Source organism: Cricetulus griseus (genome assembly GCF_003668045.3).
Source record: "Cricetulus griseus strain 17A/GY chromosome 1 unlocalized genomic scaffold, alternate assembly CriGri-PICRH-1.0 chr1_0, whole genome shotgun sequence".
In the NCBI taxonomy this organism is placed as follows: Eukaryota; Metazoa; Chordata; class Mammalia; order Rodentia; family Cricetidae; genus Cricetulus; species Cricetulus griseus.
Window position 1 is genome coordinate 74,750,774 of NW_023276806.1, and position 21,777 is coordinate 74,772,550.

The 21,777-nt window shown below is 44.1% G+C and overlaps 2 protein-coding genes across 2 annotated transcripts in view; one reads left to right on the top strand and one right to left on the bottom strand.

The window, feature by feature from the left end:
* Positions 1–4,075: 4,075 nt before the first annotated feature.
* The window catches only part of CUNH4orf45 (chromosome unknown C4orf45 homolog), a 49,060-nt gene continuing 31,358 nt past the window's right edge, over positions 4,076–21,777 (bottom strand). The window contains exons 4-5 of the mRNA XM_035451336.1: positions 4,973–5,159; positions 4,076–4,102 (exon numbers count right to left, since the gene is read on the bottom strand). Of these exons, the coding sequence (XP_035307227.1) occupies positions 4,076–4,102; positions 4,973–5,159 (214 nt within the window). The remainder of the gene's footprint in view (positions 4,103–4,972; positions 5,160–21,777) is intronic.
* LOC113833098 (60S ribosomal protein L31-like) lies at positions 17,862–21,117 on the top strand. The gene has a single exon (XM_035451842.1). It carries the CDS (start codon positions 19,632–19,634, stop codon positions 20,118–20,120), a length of 489 nt encoding a protein of 162 aa, XP_035307733.1. The 5' UTR covers positions 17,862–19,631; the 3' UTR covers positions 20,121–21,117.

The following is a 21,777-nucleotide window of genomic DNA, read 5'->3' on the forward strand; positions in this document are numbered from 1 at the left end:
CTGAGGGTGCAGCCTACCCCCCCCCCCCTCATTCCTGCAACAGCCTGAGAATTCCCCATGAAGGGGCCAGCTCCCCTTTTGGCAGCCATAACAGCTGAACACGTGCTTGCCATAAACTTGCCTTGGTCATTTAGAGGTCAGATGCCTGCCTTGTGACAAGGAACCAATCAGAAGTTAGCTGGTGGCGCTATGCTTTACGACCCTGGGTGTGCTTTACCGACAAGTGCATAGCAATGACGCACAAAGCATAGCAACCACCCTGGGAGGGCATATGGGCCATAACAACCAGTTGACCAATCAACACAGGACAAGCCCTCCAAGCCTGGAGGCACACCAATTGTGAGCCTGTGCATACCCCTAGACACTCCCCTTACGCTGTCCTATATATGGGAGGCCCTAGGAGCTGTCTTTTGCTAGCCATCAGCCATGGCGGGTGGGTGAAAGACCCGAGCTAACATGGGGTTAGCTCGTTAAATTACAATAAAGCTTCATGAAGTTTGCATCAAGCCCTCGAATCTGCCTGGTGATTGGGGTGACCGAAGTCGTGGCCTGGGATCCCGGATACCTGAGTTTTCCGGGGGTTTAACACCCACACCTGGAGTGTGCTGCTCTGATTGTGTCGCATCATCATTGTACCTCCTTTCTGCCTTACTTCAACCTTTCCCGGTTTTAGTTGTGTGCTCTAATGCTGTCCAAGCTCACCTCCATTTCATACCTAGGAGTTCTAATCATCCTCTTCTGTGCTGATTTCCAAACCTTTCTAAAATGCTTTTAGTCCTGTCTCTCCCCTCTGTTTAAACAGTAAACCCCAAGGGCTTTTAGCATTGTGGACTCAAATTGAGTTACACCCAGCATCACCAACAGGTAGTCTTTGTACATATAAATACCCCTTTTTACTGAGCTATATCCCCAGCCTCGGTTTTTATTTTGAAACTGTTAGACCCCCGAAAACTCAAGTTTCCGGGGTCCCAGGCCACGTTCTCGGTCACCCTAATCACCAGGTGGATTCGAGAGCTTGCTGCAAACTGCACGAGGCTTTATTGTAATTTAACGAGCTAACCCCATGTTAGCTCGGGTCTTTCACCCACCCGCCATGGCGGACGGCTAGCAAAGACGGTTTGAAGCCGCTATGTACAGATCTTTATAGGGCAGCGTAAAGGGGGGGTGTCTAGGGGTACGCACAGGCTCACGATTGGTGTGCCTCCAGGCTTGGAGGGCTTGCCCTGTGTTGATTGGTCAACTGGTTGTTATGGCCCATAGGCCCTCCCAGGGTGGTTGCTATGCTCTCTACGTCATTGCTGTGCGCTTGTCAGTAAAGCACACCCAGGGTCGTAAAGCATAGCGCCACCAGCTAACTTCTGATTAGTTCCCTGTCACGAGACAGGAATCTGACTTTCTAGTGTCTAGGGCAAGGTCATAGAAACACGTGTTCGGCCGTTATGGCTGCCAAAAGGGAAGTCGGTTCCTTCAAAACAGGGTTTTACTAAGTTTGCCAGGCTGGCCTTGAACTTCCTATAATCCAGGCAGGCTCCTGCCTCAGACTCCTGAGTAGCTGAGATTATTACCAAACCTCTAACACTGGGTTACTTTCTTAATTTAGGAAATAGGATCTCAATGTATCTCCAGCGCTGACCCCAGTTTCTTGAGTTTGAGTGATTTTCCCTGCTCAACTTCCTGAGCAGTTGAGACCACAGCACATGCTACAGTGCCCAGCTTCTTTTCACTCCAGTGTGCAGCCATAGTGAAGCGCTTACATTCTCCAGAAGACAGGCTTTGCCCTCCCAGTCTCCTCCTTCCCCTGGTCCAACCAATTCCCTTCTGTTCTGTCTCCAAATTCAATTCACGGTCAAATCCTCTGGCACCCTGGTACTCAAGGTCCCCAGACCATCAGCAACCAGTGTTGCCCAGGAACTGTGCAGAAATGCGGAATGGCAGACCTCTGCAGACCTACTGACCCATAATCTGCATCTGAATTCAGTCACCACAGGGTTTGCGGAGTTTGGGAGTTTGCGTTCCCATTAACATCCGAGAATCTATTCTTGAGCTCAAAGGCAGTGGGGGAGTGACAGAAAGAATGCATCAAGCAAAAGAAATAAATTCTGGGGAAAAAAAAAAAGAATACATTAGCCACTGAAGTTACACTGGTATATTGGAATTTAGAGGGCCTCAATACTGGCAAGCTAAGAATGAAGCAGAAATGAATGGCATTAAAAGTGGTCTATGCCCATGAGTTTTACAACATTTAGGTCACTACTACTTATTGGGAAGAAAAAAAAAATCACGATGGGAGAGTGACAAATGGGACAGAAGACAGAATGTGAGAGATGTTTGTAATGTTTAAAAAGAAAGGAACATGAAAATCACATTTGCCCAATTGAATTCCAGAAATATTTGTTATTGCATTCTAGGTAAATGTGTATAAGAATGGGATCCCGGATACCTGAGTTTTCCAGGGGTTTAACACCACACCTGGAGTGCTGCTCTGCTTGTGTCACATCACCATTTTTCCTCCTTTCTGCCTTACTTCAACCCTTCCCCGGTTTTAGTTGTGTGCTCTAATGCTGTCCAAGCTCACCTCCATTTCATACCAAGGAGTTCTAACATCTTCTGTGCTGATTTCCAAACCTTTCTAAAATGCTTTTAGTCCTGTCTCTCCCCTCTGTTTAAACAGTAATATTAAATATCATACTATTAAATATCATACTATTATATACTATTAAATATCCTAAATTTTACTTTTGAAAAATAATGTAATTAAGCTCTCAAGTTTCTAAGTACAGAAATACATCCAGTAGCACAAATAAATATCCCATTTCCAACTCTCTCCAGATGAGTTGTGTATAATACTGTGACAAGGACAGGTTTTGTTGTTGTTTTACTTCATAGTAGTTCTTGGTACAATTATGATTCTTATAGTGTAAGAATGGAAAATATGCCTTATGGAGGCACATGCTGTAATCCCATCACTCTGCAGATGAAGGCAGGGGAATTGGGAGTTCAAGGCCAGCCTGGGAGACATGGCAGACTCTCAGCCTCTCTAAAGCAATGATGACTGCCAGCATTCACCATTGCACAAGTGGGAGGAGCCATGTGGATGCTTTTCACATGTTGTATTCATTATTGGCTTTTGAATATGTAAGAACAATTGCTTGGAGTTATGTCCATGAAGAGGGGTTACACAAAAGAAGGCAGGAGCTTTCTCAACCATCCACAACTCTAAGATCCTCCAAAAACACAGATAAGGAGTTTCTAATATATTCTGGAATTTTGAGAGAAAAATTGCCTGAAGAAAAGTTTATGTTGAACGATAAAGTATTTTTTTAATCTTTTTTTTTTTTTTTTTTTAAGAAGGGATGTGACTGTACTCACTGGGGATGAGTTAACCTCACATCTGGTGGCACACCATTTGTCAGGGTTCCCTATGCACACCATGAGATCTGAGTCAGCCTGCACAGAGACAGCAGGCAAACCCACCTGGAGAAAACATCCTGACTTCCTACAGCCTTCGAAGAGACGGGTGCCTCGAAAGATGAAGACTGAGACACAAATGGAGAGAAACTTAGCAGATAACTAATTGGTGACTCTAGCATAAGTCTTGGCTCGGTAAAATTTGTTTATGAATTGTAGACCTAAATCTTAAAACTGTAACCATGGTAATACGAGAGAACATCTTTGTTCTTAGAAAATACACCCTGAAATGTCTAGAAGTAAAAAGGGCATTGTGTCTGCAATTGCCTTCAAATGGTACATAGGGCAGGGTATACATGCACATATTATACATACATTCAGAGTGAGGGAGAAAAATACATTAAAGCAAGAAACATTAATTGATGGGTCTGGGTGAAGAGAATATAAGGAGGTCTTTGTTCTGTTCTTGGAGAACTTCCTCTGTAAATTTTAAGTCATTTAAAAGTTAAAAAAACTTTTAAGCAAAAATTTTAATGCAAAACATAAAAGCTTCGTTTAGATTTAGTGGGTGATTGGAGGCATTTGGAACTAATGGGTGATCATACTCAGAATGAGTTCAATAACACAACTAACCCAGGGCTCCTTTGCACAGATGCCAGTCATTACCTCAATCATTGCCTTCCCGGGAGTCAGCCTACAACAGGAAGGTAGCACCTGAACTGTTCCCATTTTCAACACAGTGTCCCTGGGACTGGTGCCTTTCCAGAGGACAAATCCAGCCCTTCACTGAAAGATTCCAAATGTGATGGCTGATGAGCGGGATCTCTGGACACAGGGTGAGTTTTGTGCTAGTGAGTTCCAAAGGACTCTTTAAGGAAGCAAGATGACACTTGGTGCACGAAACAGGCATCTGAATGGACGGGAGCTATTCTGTTTTCCTTTTTATCATAGGAACTTTATGTCAAACTGTTTTCGACACTGGACAATGACAAAGTGCACCGTGCTGTAGGGTTGTGCAGAAGGCCAAGACAGGAGACAGATTTGTACTCAGACCTCTGAAAATGACTGTGGGATATATGCTTATGCACCCTTGATTCTCTCTGTTCGCTCTTCAGATTTTTCAGGAAAGTGCCTGCTGTCCCCCTCTTATTTATTCTTAAAAGCATATAGGGAAATTACACAACTTGCTAAAGATGCTTAGGGGAGAGGCAGGAGAGTGAGCTGGTTTAGTCTTAATGTTCTGAGCACGTTCAGAGTTTCCAGGTCTGCCTCCATCGTGCAGGCTGCTTTCTCCGCTTGTGGGGATTAGCGGCCTGACTGTCCTCTCTAGGTCAAGCCATGTGGTGGATAAACATTTCCAGGGATGGGACCACACACCCTCTTGTTTTCTTACACTATGAGACTCAACCCAGCTCCCCAACTCAGTAGACACTGACCCAGGGAAACTAATCTAGATTCCAATCTGGTTTGATAGGTTAAAGGGAACTATGAAACTGTTAGAATCAAATGATACTCTGGTCCATAGCCTGACTTCTCTATGGATAGTTGAAAAATGGCAGCTTACCTTCTCTTCCTTCCATGACAGCTTTGGCAGCCTGGGGGTCAAAGTAGTCCCTGGTGATTTACTCTGTTTAACAAGAATAGCCCTCTTGGAGTTTCTCTGTTGGGCGTCTTCAAAATCACTCATATTCCAGGCAAGAAAACCACGACTGTATCCTCCTAGCTTGTCCAGGACTGAAGGCTTTGGTTGCCTGCAATAGGAACAAGTTAGTTGGGTCATATGTAAAAAGATATAGAAACAACTGCTGGTCTTCAGTGAGTGACATTAGTTTGTTTCTCACTGAGGCAATTTCTAGTCACGGGGCCAAGGAGATCTGAAAACCTGGCCTGTGTATCCCCCATCGAGTAGGTTCTGGGGGTTTCCCCACTCTGCATCTCTAGATGTCCAGCTGTTGGACATACTAGGAACTTCCCACTCCACAGACACCTGATAGAAGTCATGAACATCAATTGATAAGTCATCTCCCCATTTCCCCTAGAGCCCAGTCAGAGCAATGTGTGGAAAATACTGGGAAGCAGAAGGGAGGGAGACCTAGGGAGACTGTTGGATGCATGACTGCTGATTTTAAGGCTTCCTGGACATCTAGAAAGATCTGGAAAGTGCAGCTCTGTAAAGTCCAGTTTTCAATGTTTCAGGAAGAAAATCTCCCAACCATGGGCCTGTGGAGCAAGCTTCAGTCCAACCAGAAGACAGTTGATCATCTTCATAAGTCATACTTTAGTGCCAGTGGCACGTCTTGCCTGACAGGCTGGTAGTGTAGCTTGTAGGTTCCACAGCTGGATAGATGATTGATGGCTCCTCTCCCCCAAGCACTTCTACATAGTACCTTCCAGCACTTGAAACCTAGCCAGCAGGGAGGAAGGCCTGGGCCAGTTACAGCTTGATTTCTCTGTGTGCCAGAACCAAACAGCATGGTATCTTCAGAAACAGGGTCTGATCATCTCATTCTGATAGACAACCAAGAGCATTGGCCTGTGACCTGTGCAGTTTTGGGTGCCTCTGGGACCTCCTAATGAATAACACAGGAGGTGTCCCACACTTTTCCATGGCCTTGGTGGCCATAGTTTCTGCTGAGAAGTCACTTTTTGAGTCTCTATACCTTATGTCTCTGTCCTTTAGCTGCTTTCCATATTCTAGCTTTGCTTTTGCCTTTCAAGTTTGACCCAATGTATATAGCTATGGATCTGTTGAGCTTCCTGAACATTTACTGTTTTGGGCAGTGGCAATGCTGTGGTCCACTGATGATTCTGACTGTATAAAAGTGCAATATGTGCCAGGAGGTGGTGGCACACACTTTTAATCCCAGCACTCAGGAGGCAGAGGCAGTTGGATCTCTGTGAGTTCCAGGACAGCCTGGTCTACAGAGTGAGTTCCAGGCCAGCCTGGACTACAGAGCAAGTTCCAGGACAACCCCAAAGCCACACAGAGAAACCCTTCCTGTCTTGAAAAACTGAAAAAGAAAAGTGCCATATGTATATGTCCCCAGAAGTTTCTGCTCTATTAATGTAATGGTCAGCCAATGATGACCATAGAGTTTCTGAAATGCCTTGAATTATTGGGGCTTCGGGTCTTCTGATATGTTAAGGTCTATGTCCATGTCCAGCAGGCAGGTTACAATGAAAGCTACTCTTTGCATACTGCTTTCCCAGGGTGATCTCAGGCCTTGCTGACCTATACACTGTCCATCACAGATATACAACCTTCTAGATTCCTAGAGATGTGTTGAGACTTCTCACACATCCTCTATGCGTATCCCATTCTTTGTTTTTCCTTTTAATATTTTTAGTCAACTGCTATTTGCCCCAACTTGTTACCCCACCATGATAGCCATGATATTGGGTGACTGCTGCTGATTGACTTTTGACAGATGCCCATGAGACAGAGCCGTTTATATGCAATATCAGCTCAAATAATTAAAAATGCTGAGAAAAGAGCTTTTCCTGCAATGTCAAAACAGGTTACATATGACATTTCTCTGTGTGTGGTTGTCCTAAGGTCTTCAAACCTGTGTTCCACCTCCAGGGATTGGTAGGCAGCTGTTCTCATGGCTATTGTCTTTTCAGGCAGTTGTTTTTCAAGCCTGACTGGAGGTATGAAGAAAAAGGGCTGACAGCTCAGCCTCACATATCTCGAGAATCCTGGCACCCCCATTTTTCTTAAGTGTGCTGAGAATTGCTGTGATGGTTTATTTTATATGTTGTTTTAAATGGTTATTTCTATGGGTTGATTTTGTTTGGTTGGGTGGTTGTTTTGTTGTTGTTTGTTTTGGGTTTTTGCCGGTGTTCTTTTCATTTGTTTGTTTTATTTGTTTTGCACAAGCATGTTTTGAAGGTCCTTCCTCCACCATTTCCAAAGTGCCCCAGTAGCTGAATTGCTATGAAACGAAATGGAGACTCATTTAAAGAAAATCAGCTGTGTCTTCAGTAGCCTTCCTCCACACACTGCACTTGGCCTTAAATTCCCATTAATGGTACATTTACACAATGGAGTACTACTCAGTGTATTAGACCCCCGGAAAACTCAGGTATCCGGGGTCCCAGGCCAATCACCAGGCAGATTCGAGAGCTTGCTGCAAACTGCACGAGGCTTTATTGTAATTTAACGAGCTAACCCCATGTTAGCTCAGGTCTTTCACCCACCCGCCATGGCGGATGGCTCGAAAAAGACAGCTCCTAGGGCCTCCCAAGAGATCTTATAGGACAGCGTAAGGGGAGTGTCTAGGGGTATGCACAGGCTCACGATTGGTATGCCTCCAGGCTTGGAGGGCTTGCCCTGTGTTGATTGGTCAACTGGTTGTTATGGCCCATAGGCCCTCCCAGGGTGGTTGTTATGCTTTGTGCGTCATTGCTATGCACTTGTCGGTAAAGCACACCCAGGGTCGTAAAGCATAGTGCCACCAGCTAACTTCTGATTGGTTCCTTGTCACAAGGCAGGCATCTGACCTCCTAGTGACCAAGGCAAGGTCAGGCAAGTACGTGTTCGGCTGTTATGGCTGCCAAAATGGGGAGCTGGTCCCTTCAAGTGGAAAAAAACAAAAACAATGGAATCTTGAAATTTGCAGACAAATGGATGGAACTAGAAGAAACCATTCTGAGCGAGGTAGCCCAGTCGCAAAGACAAACATGGTATGTACTCACTCATATGTGGATTTTAGACTAGAGTAATGGATTACCAGCCTACAATCCACACTGCCAGAGAAGCTAGTAAACAAGGAGGACCCTAAGAGAGACATACATGGTCCCCCAGAGAAGGGGAAAGGGACAAGATCTCCTAAGCAAATTAGGAGCATGGGGGAGGGGAGAGGGAACTAGGAGAATGAGAAGGGGAGAAGAGGAGTGGTGAGGAGGACATGATGGGACAGGGAGGTTGAGTTGGGGGAAGAACAGAAGAGAGCAAGATAAGAGATACTATAATAGAGGGAGACATTATAGGTTTAAAGAGAAATCAGGCGCTAGGGAAATGTCTGGAGAGCTACAAAGATGACACCAACTAACAATCTAAGCAACAAAGGAGAGGCTATGTTAAATGCCCTGCCCTGATAATGAGATTGATGACTAGCTTATATGCCATCCTATAGCCTTCATCCAGCAGCTGGTGGAAGTAGAAGCAGACACCCACAGTTAAACCTTGAACTGAACTGGAATCCAGTTGCAGAGAAGGAGGACTGATGAGCAAAGGGGTCCATACCAGGCTGGTGAAACCCACAGAAACAGCTGACCTGAATAAGGGAGAGATCTTGGTTCCCAGACTGATAGCTGGGAAACCAGCATGGGGCTGATCCAGACCCCCTGAATGTGGGTGTCAGTGAGGAGACCTCAGAAATCTATGGGGCCCCTTGTAGTGGATCAGTACTTAACCCTAGCATAGGAATGGACTTTGGGAGCCCATCCTACATGGAGGGATATCCCTAGCCTAGACACAAGGGGGTTGGCCTAGGCCCTATCCCAAAGAATATGACAGACTCTGAAGACCCCCTATAGAAGGCCTCACCCTGCCTTGGGAGCAGAAAGGGTATGTGATAGGTAGGGTGTTAGTTGGGGGGGGGGAGGAGCAGGGGAGGAGGGAAGGGAGAGGGACCTGGGATTGACTTGTAAAATAATCTTCTTTCTAATTAAAATTCAAGAAAAAGTTTTAAGTTCCCATTAATGCACTGTGGTGGCTCTTAGCATCACCTTCCTGTGTGCTGGACTGATTCCTCTAGTCTAATATCCCAGCTGGACTATGATGGTGAGCCTGGTCTCCCTCTGGGAGTCCTTACAGTTTGTGTTTCCAAATCTCTTCTCTCCAGCAGTTCTAACTTCTCAGATTATTTCATTTACACTCTTTTCAAGCACATGTATTTCTTTATATGCACATGTGTGCCATGGTGCATGTGTGGAGGCTGAAACACAGCTTGAAGAAGTCCGTTCCCTTCTTCTGCTATGTGGGCCCCAGAGATCAACCTCAGGCAGCCAGGCTTCACAGCAAATTCGTTACCTGCTGAGTCATCTCTTCAGCCTCATTTACATTCTTTTGGAATTGCTATTTTATTTTTAATTCTTTCTGCCCTGTTAACATTGGCACTACCTTGCATTTTACCTGTTTATTATTTTTCTTTTAAATATGAAAAACTCAGTGTGCATGAGTGTTTTACCTATGCATGTATGCAGGACCTGCAGATGCCAGAAGAGAGCATCAGATTTTTTTTTTGGAACTGGAGTTTCAGATGGTTGTGAGCTATCCTGTTGGTTCTGAGACCCAAACCCAGGTTCTCTGCAAAAGCACCAAGTGTTCTTAACTGCTGAGCCATATTTCTAGCCCGAGATTGAGTGCGTGCAAATGCATGTACGTGTTTGTGTGTGTTAGTGCCAGTATGAGTGTGCCATGTCACTGGTTTGTCAGTCAGAGGACAAGCTTGCATGTTGGTTCCTACCTTGTACCTTCCCAGTTTCTTGCTATTTGCTTCTATAGGTGCCAGGCTAGCTGTCCTGAGCTCCAGGAGTTCTCCTGTCTCCCCCTCCCACCTCACAGTATGAGCACTGATTACAGAAACACACCACACCTAGTTTAACATGTGTTCTAGAGACTGGAGTTATGGTACTCACACCTGCATAGTGGGTGCTTTACCCACTGGGCAATCTTGCCAACTCAGGTCTCATGTTTTCATTATACTTATCACCTACCTCCTAACCAGGAAGTAGTGTACATGACTATAATATCTTATGAAAGTCAACATCCTAATATGAAAAAGGTGCACTTCACAGTCTGTAATGCAGACACAAATGCCCGCTTCTCAATGCTAGCATATTTCAAAGATGATTATCACAATACTTTCTAGTGTTTATTGAGATGTGTCCAGACACTATGGAAGTTTATACCTGTCATCACTAATTTCACAGTAATCCTATATCATATACAGAAAAGCTGGAACTTAGAGCTGTCACTCCAAACTATGCTGTCATTCATAAAGCAGAAGTAGTAGTATACGGTACTTATTCTTTTTTTTTTTTAAAAAGATTTATTTATTATGTATACAATGTTCTGCCTGCAGCATGTATTCCTGCAGGTCAAAAGAAGGCACCAGATCTCATTACAGATGGTTTTGAGCCACCATGTGGTTGCTGGGAATCGAACTCAGGACCTCTGGAAGAGCAGCAAGTGCTCTTATCCTCAGAGCCATCTCTCCAACCCCTATGGCACTTATTCTTGATAAGCACTAAGTGAGTTAATACTTAACACTTAAACAGTTTCTAGCCTGTAGTAAAAATCCTTTGTCATTAGCTTAAGAACTCATACAATTATAGTAGAACCCCGTTTCACAACTCATCCTACTGTCATCCTCATTTTTCTCCCTACCACCCACCCTAAATTTTCCTCTTTCCTGTGATTACTATTTTGATGGGTGACACAACCCCATGCCCCAAATCATCAGAGTTACATTCTGCTCTCATTTCTCCTCCATCCTTCTACATATAGCTGCTGCTGTGTTTCGTTGAGTCCTCTTCAGCCTCCACTGCTCCAGATCAAGCTCCCATCACAGTCCTGTTGTGACATCTTCTGGATTTGACATCACTGCCTTACTCCCTATCGTGTGTGTCCAAGCATGTGTGTCACTGCACATGTGCAGGTAGGTCAGGGGATGACTTTTAGGAGTTGGTTCTTCTGCCATGTGGGTTCAGTGGATCCACCTCGAGTTGCCAGTCTTAGGGACAGGTACCTAGACCTGCTGGGCCACCTCACTAGCCCTCAACTTTAGCAGTGCTAATCTAGCCATACTAATAGCCAGTCATTCCTCAGCAGGTCACAAGGCCTGCTTTTCCTATGTGATCCCTATGGCTAGAATTCCCTTCTCTTCACTTATAGGATCCTGTTTTGGTCTCCCATGGGGCTTTGCAAAGGTAGCACAGTACCGTTTCTCCTAGAAAGCATCTCTCTATGTCTTCCCACAGTTATCTCCTCTTCCTTCCCCAACAGAATGCTGTGACCACCTATATGCCCGTTTTACCTGGTTTTGTCATGAGGATGCTTCTGCCTCATGACACTGTGAGTAAAGAAGGCAACTGTGTCTTAATGTGTCTTTGTGTATCTCCCTGTCCCCTAACTCTCCCTCCTCCCCGTGTGTGTGTGTGTGTGTGTGTGTGTGTGTGTGTGTGTTTTCAGAGATTCATCCCTGTTATTCAGGTTCTCTACTACTAAGCCACAGCCCTAGTCCTCTTCTTATGTTTCTGTGTCTTCAGTGTCCTCATAGTTATGTGCATCTTCAACGGTTTCTGACATGGAACTCATTTACAGTCTATTTTGCTTTCATCAACAAAAATACAAAAAAATTATTTTATTTTTCTGTCTCCAGTGAGGGCCTGTGATGCTGTATACAGTGAAGGGTTTGGCAAAAATGGTGGAACTGATTTTCAATGAACTGTTTCTTCTACTATTTAAATTAATTTTATTACACAATGTTTAAAATGTCCTCTATAACTGCCGGTTCAGAGATGGCCAATTTTTTTCCGAGCAGCCTTGAACATCAAGAAATGGGCTGAGGAGAGAAAATAGGCTTCGGTGCCCAGGAAAGACTGACTGGCCCTTGCTTATGTAAGTTTCTAAAACTGACAGGACAGACTGTCAAAGAAAACACTCCAGGTGTTGAAGAGGGGGCCTTGAGGATGGGCTGTGCTTGCTCTAGGTGTCTAACCTTCTGTGATGAGCTGGGACCACTGTGGACTCTGTGGCTGCTTTGATTCATGACCAAATAACCCAGCGACTTCTCGGTATGTTAGAGAAATAGCTGTCTTGAGTGAATGTTTTCCTAAGCTGATTAAAATAGCTAGTTATTCGGGAGCACTGAGTGCCCAGCACCAACGGTGCCTGAAGCCACCCTTTCTCTTCTGTCTGGTGCACTGCCCCACATCTTGCGAGTTCTGTCTGGGAAAGTAAAAATACTTCTAATAAGTGGTTAAATGGCTGAGTCTTGGATTCTGAGGTTCAATTTAAACAGTGACTATTTTAAGTCCCAGTGAGTCAGGCTCCTGCCTAATCATAGCACAGTAAGTTACTCACTTGAGTTTCAAATAGAGGCGCTCCCCTTTGGGGCTCTGTGTTTTCCGCATGTACCGTGAAGTGATGTACTTGTGTATCCGTGAATTTCTGGCTTTTGCTGAGGACCCTAAGGACCTGTTTTCTTGGGTTGCTGGCTCCTTCAGTGGTTGCTTCCTTGAGGAGTCATCAATGCTTACACTTTGTACTTCTGGAAGCAATAAAAGCCCTGCTGGCAAATAGGAAGTTTTGCTATCGGCATACAGAAGCATTTGGCAGGCCTGGTGCTGCCTAAGGGACAGGGCTTCCCTCTGTTCTCTGCTTGGAACACTTAGAAGGAGACCTTCATTTCCAAGGTTCTTTTTGCATCTATGGTGCAGCCCACAGTTTAACCATCAGATCCCCTCAGGGAGAGCTTTAAGATGAGTTTCTTCACCTCTTCCTTTTCCAGCTTAGCCTTCTGCATAGGTGGATGGGGCAAAGGTTGCTGTGATGAACAGCAACAAATGGAGTAAGATTTCAGAGACGCTGGCTGCTTGAGAAGGTCCTCCCTATCCTTAGTGCTATTTGTCCCACTACCAGAGACCAGGCTGGGGCTGAATACAGCCAGGCACCACCACTCAGCCCTTCCCAGGAGCAGGGGCTTTGAAGGGTGAAACAGGATTTCAGGATGTTCCACATTAGTGCTACACATATCGTAAGAGAGTTGAGTCTGACTTTTTTATTTTAGTTGACTCTCCATCTTGACTCACAACCCAGAAATCATTTATGATTATGCTGTACATGCTCCCTAAACATTTCATCTTTTCTCCCTGGGGTAACACTTGTCTGCCTTGATCAACAGCCTGTCATAGACACCATTTAAAAACATGAAGGAGATACACACACACACACACACACACACACACACACACACACACACACACACACAGCACACACAGAGAGAGAGAGCGAGAGAGAGAGAGAGAGAGAGAGAGAGAGAGAGAGAGAGAGAGAGCGCAAAAGTACACATATTCAAGTTACTGGTAGGGAAACTTTTAAATGCAAAGGGGTCATCCTAGGATAAATATTACCTATCAGAAAGAGAGGAGGGTTTATAGAAAGAAGCTATCCTCTTTTTTTAAAGGTAATTTATTTTATTTTCATTTAGGTGTCTATGTATGTCTGTATATATATGTGTGTGTGTGTGTGTGTGTGTGTGTGTGTGTGTGTGTGTGTGCATGTGGGTAATGTTGCCTTTGGAAGACAGAAGAGGGCACTGGAGCTAGAGTCACAGGTAATTGTGGGCTTCCTAACATGATGACTGGAATTGAACTCTGGTCCTTTTCAAGAATAGCAAGTGCTCTTAACCACCAAGCCATCTCTCCAAAGCCCCAAGAAGTGCCCCCTCATCCTCCCTATTCCTCCTCCAAGTGTGTGCATGTTTTACCTAAATATATGTGTATGTACCATGCACATGCCATGTACACAAGGAGCTAGAAGAGGATATCAGATTCCCTGGAACTGGAGTTAAAGATGACTGTGAGGCATTCATATGGGTGCTGGGAATTGGACCCAGGTCCTTTGTAGGTGCAGCAAATGTTTTTAACTGTTGAGCAATATTTCCAGTTCTGCTAGTCACGCCCCCCATGCCAAGTAGTTGCTTATAGTCAAAACCCTGAGTGGCTTACAGAGTTTTCTAGAAGGCATGTGCCATACTTGTTTTATGATTTGGCTTCAGGATGCTGGAAAAGCTAAGGGTCTATCTTTATCTAATATAAGCCCAAAAAGTAATATTGAATAAAAAATTAAGACATGATGAGACAATTGATAGCACCAAGGCCCCAGAAGACAAAATGAGACAACTGATGGCCCCAAGGTCCCAAGGTCCACTCATGCATTTGTAGCTTATGCAAAGGGTGACATGCATTTATACTGTGACCCTTGGGTGTGATAACCCTGCTTTCTCAGCAAGCTGTTTCCTCAGTTTTGTTTTGTTGTTGTTGGTTTCCTCAGTTCAGCAATGTTTTGTTGCTCCTGTCATTAAATAATAGATGCCTTAGCCAGATTTTACAGTATGAGCATACATCCACTATGTGCTCAGGGACTTACCAGATGTCTGTGTCATGTAGAAAAGACATACACAGGGATATGAATAGACATTTTTTTACTGCTGTAGAAGCAGGTGAAACGGGCACTAAGTATGTGAATGCTAAACTTATAATCATTTATGATGAAGCATGGAAGATCTGTGTTTATGTTACTAGGCATGTACATATTCATGAGTGTGCATGTGTTGTGTGGAGACCAGAGATGAGTGCGGAGTGTTTTCCTCAGTTGCTCTACACCTTAGTTTTTTAGACTGGGTCTCTGACTGAACTTAGAGACTAGCTGACAAGTGAGTCCCGGGGATTCTCCCATGTCTGACCTTCTGATCACCTCTATGCCCTCCCCTCCCCTGTGCTATGGTTTCAGATGTGCACTGCCACATCTGGCTTGTATGTGGGTGCTGGGGAGTGGCACTCAGTTCAGCTCTCATGTTTGCACAGCAAGCGTGTTATTTACTGAGCCATCTTCTCAGCCTGGGACTCTTTTGTTAGAAGTTTTCTCCATCCCACATAAAGAAAGTGTCTAAAGTTTTCATAGCATCAATAGTTCAAAAAATAGATTTATGAAATGGCTCATTATGACAGAAATCATTTTGAAAAAACAGGTTAGGGTAGAGATTATTTAAATGTAAACAAAATCGTGTCATCCCATATAGCGTGAAATCTATCCTGCTGAAAAGATAAAAAATGGAATTGTTCCCCCAAAGAACACATTTGGGAAAGTGCAAGAGGGTTCCCCGAGTTACCCGTCTGACTACAGCTGACATCCAAATGACTTGAATGCTGCTTGTCTAAAGGGGCAGAAAGGGCGGTGGATGTACAGATTTCATTTTCCCTCTTGAAACAAAGCACCCACTCTCTTGGACTCTGCTTGTTTGAAGAGATTGTTCAATCCTGAGCAGGTAAGTGTCAAATCTAGTGTTGTGATCATGTGAGTTTGATTTATTGCCTTTATTTCCCAGGAAGCATGACCACTTTATTTTAAAGGCTTGTTAAACGTTCTACCACTAGACTGGAGTAAAGAGTTGAAACAAGAATAGTCTCTGTGCCCTGAGTGAACACGTCTTCATTAATTTACCAGATTGGCTTCCTTCCCTGAGCTCCAGAATGTGAATAATGATGTCACCAGCACATTGCTGGGTGCCCTTCTGGACTCCAGCTGGGCTTCCCCTACGCAGGCTCTGCAATCTACTCCAACCAGTCCTCTAGCACAGAACAACATACTGCAAAAACGCCCACTGCCAAGAACTTGCTTGCAATGTAGAAATACACAGAGGTGTTGATTGCTTTTCATTCAGTATTTTAAAATGACATCTATGTGGTGACCGTTGCATCAAGAATTCTCATGCACATGGCCTCAGAACAGGTAGCCAAATACCTAATAAAATTAAACATATTAGATTGTCTTGGGTCCCCTATTAGGAATGCAGTGTCGCTCCTGACATTGGCACATAAGACATCCGGTAACTTCTGCCAGCTTCAGCAGCCTGGGCTTCCTTTATTTATGCTGTGGCTTCCTGGCCATCCCTTGCTTCTTTGTGAGCAGCAAGGGAAGAAAGGAAAGGCATGTTTTCTGGAGCTGCTTGCTGTCAGTTTGGAGCATGTTCCTCTCTCCAGATAGGAAATCTGCACCTTCATTCACTGCAGTGAAAGGTGGTGCAATCTGTTTTACTTACACAATGGACAAAATGACGGTACACTAGTGCTCATCATTCAACTCAGCAAGCATCAATTGACAGCCAATATTATTTTATCTCTCTCTTCATTACTAATACGTCTTGTATTTTATACACAACCCCCTCCTTAACAATTAATAATTTCACCAAATAGTCACCATCCAAAAGTCTAGTTGTCTTATAACTTTTAAACTGTCACAAAGTCCAAATTTGTTTCACACCTCTTTGACCTCTTGGAAGCTTTTTTTTTATTATTAATTATCAGCTTCTCTTTCATTAAAGAAACCGGGTGGTTCAGTGGTCAAGAGCAATGGCTGCTCTTCCAGAGGACCTGGGTTCAAGTCCCAGCACCCACATGGCAACTCACAACTGTCTGTAGCTCCAGTTCCAGATGATCTGACCCCTTCACATAGACATGCACACAGGCAAAACACCAATGCACATTAAATAAGTCTTAAAAAAAAAAGAAAGAAAGAAACTGGGTTGTTTGTCCTTCCATAACACATCTTCTGGTATTCTTTTCTGAGGCTGTTTGACATTTTCCAGTGCCATCTTATTTCTACACATTGTCAGTGGGAGTTGGAGTCTGATCTGAGTCATGCTGAATTCTGTGGCAAGGTTGCTCTGTGGCTCTGCTAGGGCTGCTGTAACAAAGCACCAAAAGCTGGTGACCTAAACAACAGCAAAGTGGATGTATCTTTCCATGTGTCTCATGTGGTTCTTCTGGACCTGTGTCCCAACGGCCTCTTCCCAACAGAAAGCAGGCACTCCCCTTTTGGTTGTTGTTACTTTTGTCTTGTGATGTTAGAAGCTTCATGCATGCTAGGCAAGGGCTCCAACCCAATTTCTTCCTAAAATCCCATCATTAGAAGTTGGGTAGATGGCTCCATGGGTAAAGTGCTTGGTATGCAAGCATGGGGGAGGACCAGAGTTTAGATGCCCACATGCACATAAAAGCTGGACATGGTGGCACATGCCTGCAACCCCAGTGCTAAGAGGGGAGGCTAGCTCACTAGCTCTACAGTGGTTTCGACAACTGTCTTGCTCTCAGGTCTTGCTGCATGGCCTGTTGAGATGCTGCAGGCTCATCTTTTTTATTTCCTTTTCCAGAACCATAGTCAGCTGTTTCTCCATGGTGCTCTGGTTCTTTTTGGTGAGAAGGTATTTAAAGAATCAAAGCACTAAGCTTGGTCGAGGGTTTCTGCTTCTTACCTCAGCACTCAGAAGACTAAGGCAAGAGCATACCAAGTTTGAGGTACATAGAGAGTTCAAGGCTAGCCTGAGCTACATAGTGTGTTCAGTCCCCCCCCCCAATACACTAAAAAAGTCTGAGCACTCATGGAGCTACAGCTACTGAATTGGCCCCTTATGTCTAGGTCTTTACAGAGAAGAGAGTGTGAGGGAATATAAACATATACAATCCATATAGTAGTAGTAATAGTAGTGTGTGTGTGTGTGTGTGTGTGTGTGTGTGTGTGTGTGTGTGTATGCATGCAGTCATATGCCTATGCAATGTTTTAATAAAATTCAGGAATTTTCATCTCTTTTCCCATCTGTAATGCCCCCCCCCCCCCCGCGCACTGGAATCCTGGTACTCATTCATAACATGAATGACTTAGAATGACTTAATGAGAATCTCGCATTGTTGTTTGTTTGTCCTAACCCATAATAATCCACAACAGGGTCAGAGTAAAAATACCATGATTCCCACCAAGCTTTGGAATGCTCTTTTTGCTCTAATAGTACAACCCACTCAAGATTTTAAAACCATCTGTATGTCCAGTCCACATGTCCCAATGCCCTGGCAGTGCTTTAAGTCCCTTGGAGGGACAGGGAACATTTCCCTAGAACACAGGAGGCCTTGGGTTCTTGCCCTTGGGTTAAACCATAAACTGGAAATACCCTTGGGTTTCATTTTTTCATATTTAAAATGACTCATTTTGGAATAAGGAATGATATAACCATGGATGCACGCCATGAGGACTTCCTGTTTTTGTTCTTGATGTTGTCATGACCATATGTGTTGAGGTGGATGGAGGGGGAGGTACCACCTCGGCAGTGTCTTACTGAACAGCTGCAAAGAGCAACTTAGCTTCTGGGAGAAATGTCTCCAAGGCCTCAGCTCTGCTGGGTGAAGAAGACATTTGTTCTGCCACCCACCATGTAATCCATCCTTGAATTTTAATGAGTTAGCCTTTGGGCTGCTAGACAGAAACAAGCCACGGCATCCTGCATCAATCCTGCTGACTTCGCACGCTGCCTCTGAGACTTAAAAAATGAACTGTTTTTATTGTCAAATACATGATAATTGTGCTCAAAGGGAATTTGCTTGCACATGAAAATTGCCTCTGTAAGTAGCAGCACTTTGGACTCTAAATCCAGCGGCTCTCAAGGCTGACCCTACCTGACTGAGTATCTAGACTATGATTCCTGCCCGAGGTTAAACTTTCACATGTGGGCTTCCACTGTCTTTAAAAGTCCTGTGTAACTGATACTGAACTGTTAGGTTGTTACTATCTGAACCAGCACCAAGTATACTATCTGTCCACAAACACTGGTTGTTTCAATATTCCTATCACTGCATGCTGTTGTCAACTGTAGTGTCATTTCATCTGTGTCTGCTCTCCTGCCCCTAACCAGTCCTCTGAGAGGTAATAAGTTCTTCGAAGGCATAAATGCACCATACTCCCTTGTTTCTCTGTGTATTCATAAAAAAGCATGAGAGATGCTGGACAAAATTGCATCTGGATTATAGTGGATGAACACAAGGTGCTGTTGACGCTCATACATGCACAAAAGCCACCATTTAAAGACAAGATGCCGATGGCATGCAAACCCTCACACTAACACCCAGTCTCACGTTGACCTCCTCAGACTCTATAAACATTTGTGTATATATTTTATTCATCTTTCTTTGAAAGCTGTTTTAGCTGGAGTTTGTTGGACTATGTGCTGTAAGGAGTATCTATAATATTAATTTTGCTAAAAGATTATACCCCATGGCTCCCAGTTCAGTTTTTCAATTCTCCATCAAGGCAGCTTATCTTTTCTTAGAGCAAGTGGAAAACCTTGTTATATGAGCACAGGGCCTGTGGCCTCCAGCCTCCCTCTAGCCTCCAGCCTCCAGCGGTCCTTTGGGAGAAGACACAACAGTGGGCCTCTGGCTGGTCACACTCTCTTTAGTAGCTATCTCAGCCTTGCCTTGAATCCTCAAGACCTCTCCTCCCTTAGGCTGCCAGGCCTCTCATCAGTCCTTGATAGGACAGTCTTGAGACTTCACTTACTGTTGCATTGGACTCTTAAGATTATCATTAAAAGCCTGAGTTTTCTGTTATACCTATTTTACCACCACTTAAAAAAAAAAAAAAAAAGGCAACTTGGCCCAGCAAAATGGCTCCTTCAAAGAAGGGAGGCAAGAAGAAGGGCCGTTCTGCCGTCAACGAGGTGGTGACCCGAGAATACACCATCTACACTCACAAGCACATCCATGGCGTGGGCTTCAAGAAGCATGCTCCTCAGGCACTCAAAAAAATCCGGAAATTTTCCATGAAGGAGATGGGGACTCCAGATGTGTGCATTGATACCAGGCCCAATAAAGCCGTCTGGGCCAAAGGAATAAGGAATGTTCCATACCATATCCGTGTACGTTTGTCCAGAAAACGTAACAAGGATGAGGAATCACCAAACAAGCTGTACACATTGGTAATCTACTTGCCTGTTACCACATTCAAAAATCTACAGACAGTCAATGTGGATGAGAACTACCCTGCTGAGTGTCAAATAAAGTTGGAGAACTGCCAAAAAAAAAAAAAAAAAAAAAAAGCACAAATACACACATATACAAAACTTCATGGAGAACTCCAAGGCCATCAAACCTAAGGGCTATCAGTCCCTACCTCACACATGTACCAGCACACTGGCTCCTTCCAGTCTGAGAATGAGGCACTTTCTTCTATCCAAGGCCACTTCTACCTGTGTTTTTTAATCTGCAAATCCCTCCCTCCCTCCTTCCTTCCCTCCCACAAAGCATCATTCTACAGCCTTCATCTCTGATGAAAGGCCTCACACCCCAAGCAGCTGTGGTCCTTCATCTGTTTACATCTTCTTCCCTCATTCAGAATTTTCAAAACAGTGGGGTGTGTGTGTGTGTGTGTGTGTGTGTGTGTGTGTGTTCCACTTTGCCACCTCCCTGAACTCCTCTTTGTGTTTCTGTCCCTCCAGATTCCCCCCCCCCCAAATTGTTCTATTCTTGTTTAGACCATTTTCAACTTCCTTTCTACTTTCTTCAGTGGACACTGTTCAATTCATAGCTCATGTTAATTTTGAATAATAGTCTTCCAGATTTCTCTGGTTTTCTTTTTCTTTTTTTCATTTCATTTCTTTCTCTTTCTTTTTTTTTGTAAACCAGAATTTTGATTCCCTGCAAACATGCTTTCTTTTCCTCTGATCTTATCACATATTTTCAAATGTGATTCAGTCTGACAAGCACAGAGCTTCACACCACCTGGACACACCTGAACTCATCATCCCATGCCTCTTCCTCCAGTAAAGGAGATGCTCCTGTACCCAGCCTGAGTTGATACAACTGTCCGGTCATTCAATTACAGGCAGGGTTTTCATCGCCCAACCTGTGCCTTTGTCATCTATATTTAATACTGAACTCTTGCTAATTTTATTTGTTATTTTCTCTTGTTGCCTTTAATTTTAATGTTTTTATTTTTGTTTTTGTGTATGTGTGTATAGACCTACTTCTCTGTAATATACCACATGTATGTAGTGCCCATGCAGGCCAGAAGGTGTTGGATTCCCTGGAACTATAGTCACTGGCAATTGTAAACCACCTGATGCTGCTGAATATAAGAATATCTAAAGCAACCATGACTGTGCCATTTTCATGTCTTTAAAAAACTGAATGGATGATAATGAAATGAAAACCTGAACATGCTGTCCTAGATCACTTTAACTGTCAACTCAACCTGAAAAAGGGGTCTCAACTGAGAGATTGAACAGATCAAATGAAGATGTCTGTGGAAGACTGTCTTGGTTGTTAATTGATATAGGAGGGTCAAGTTCACCATGGATGCCACCATTCCCTAGGTGGGCGGTCCTGGGCTGTCTAAGAAGCATGAACCTGAATGAATGAGCCAGCAAGGAACATTCCTCCATGGTTTCTGCTTCAGGTTCTTTCAGTGATTTCTGCCTTGACTTTCCTGGCGATACCTAGGAGTGTAAGCCAAATAAATCCTTTCCTCTGCAAGTTGCTTTTGGTCAGTGCTTAAAACAGCAACAAAAACTAGAATCCAGCCATACCATATTGTCTCCTTTTTTCTTTTTCTTTTTCTTTCTCTGAGCTCTTTTCTATCATAATCTGTTTGGCTGGGACTAACATTTTAGTTCAGCTATTTTTTTGTAGAGTGCACTCCATGCTTTGATTGCCACAAACCATCCAGCATCTGCTCCTTGGGCAGTCCGGCAAGTGCTCTCAGTGCAACAGTTCTGGTGTCTGGGATGCTGCAGGATGTAGATGACAGGCCAG

Coding starts and splice junctions, on each gene's coding strand:
- LOC113833098 (XM_035451842.1), top strand. CDS start 19,632: ATGGCTCCTTCAAAGAAGGGAGGCAAGAAGAAGGGCCGTTCTGCCGTC.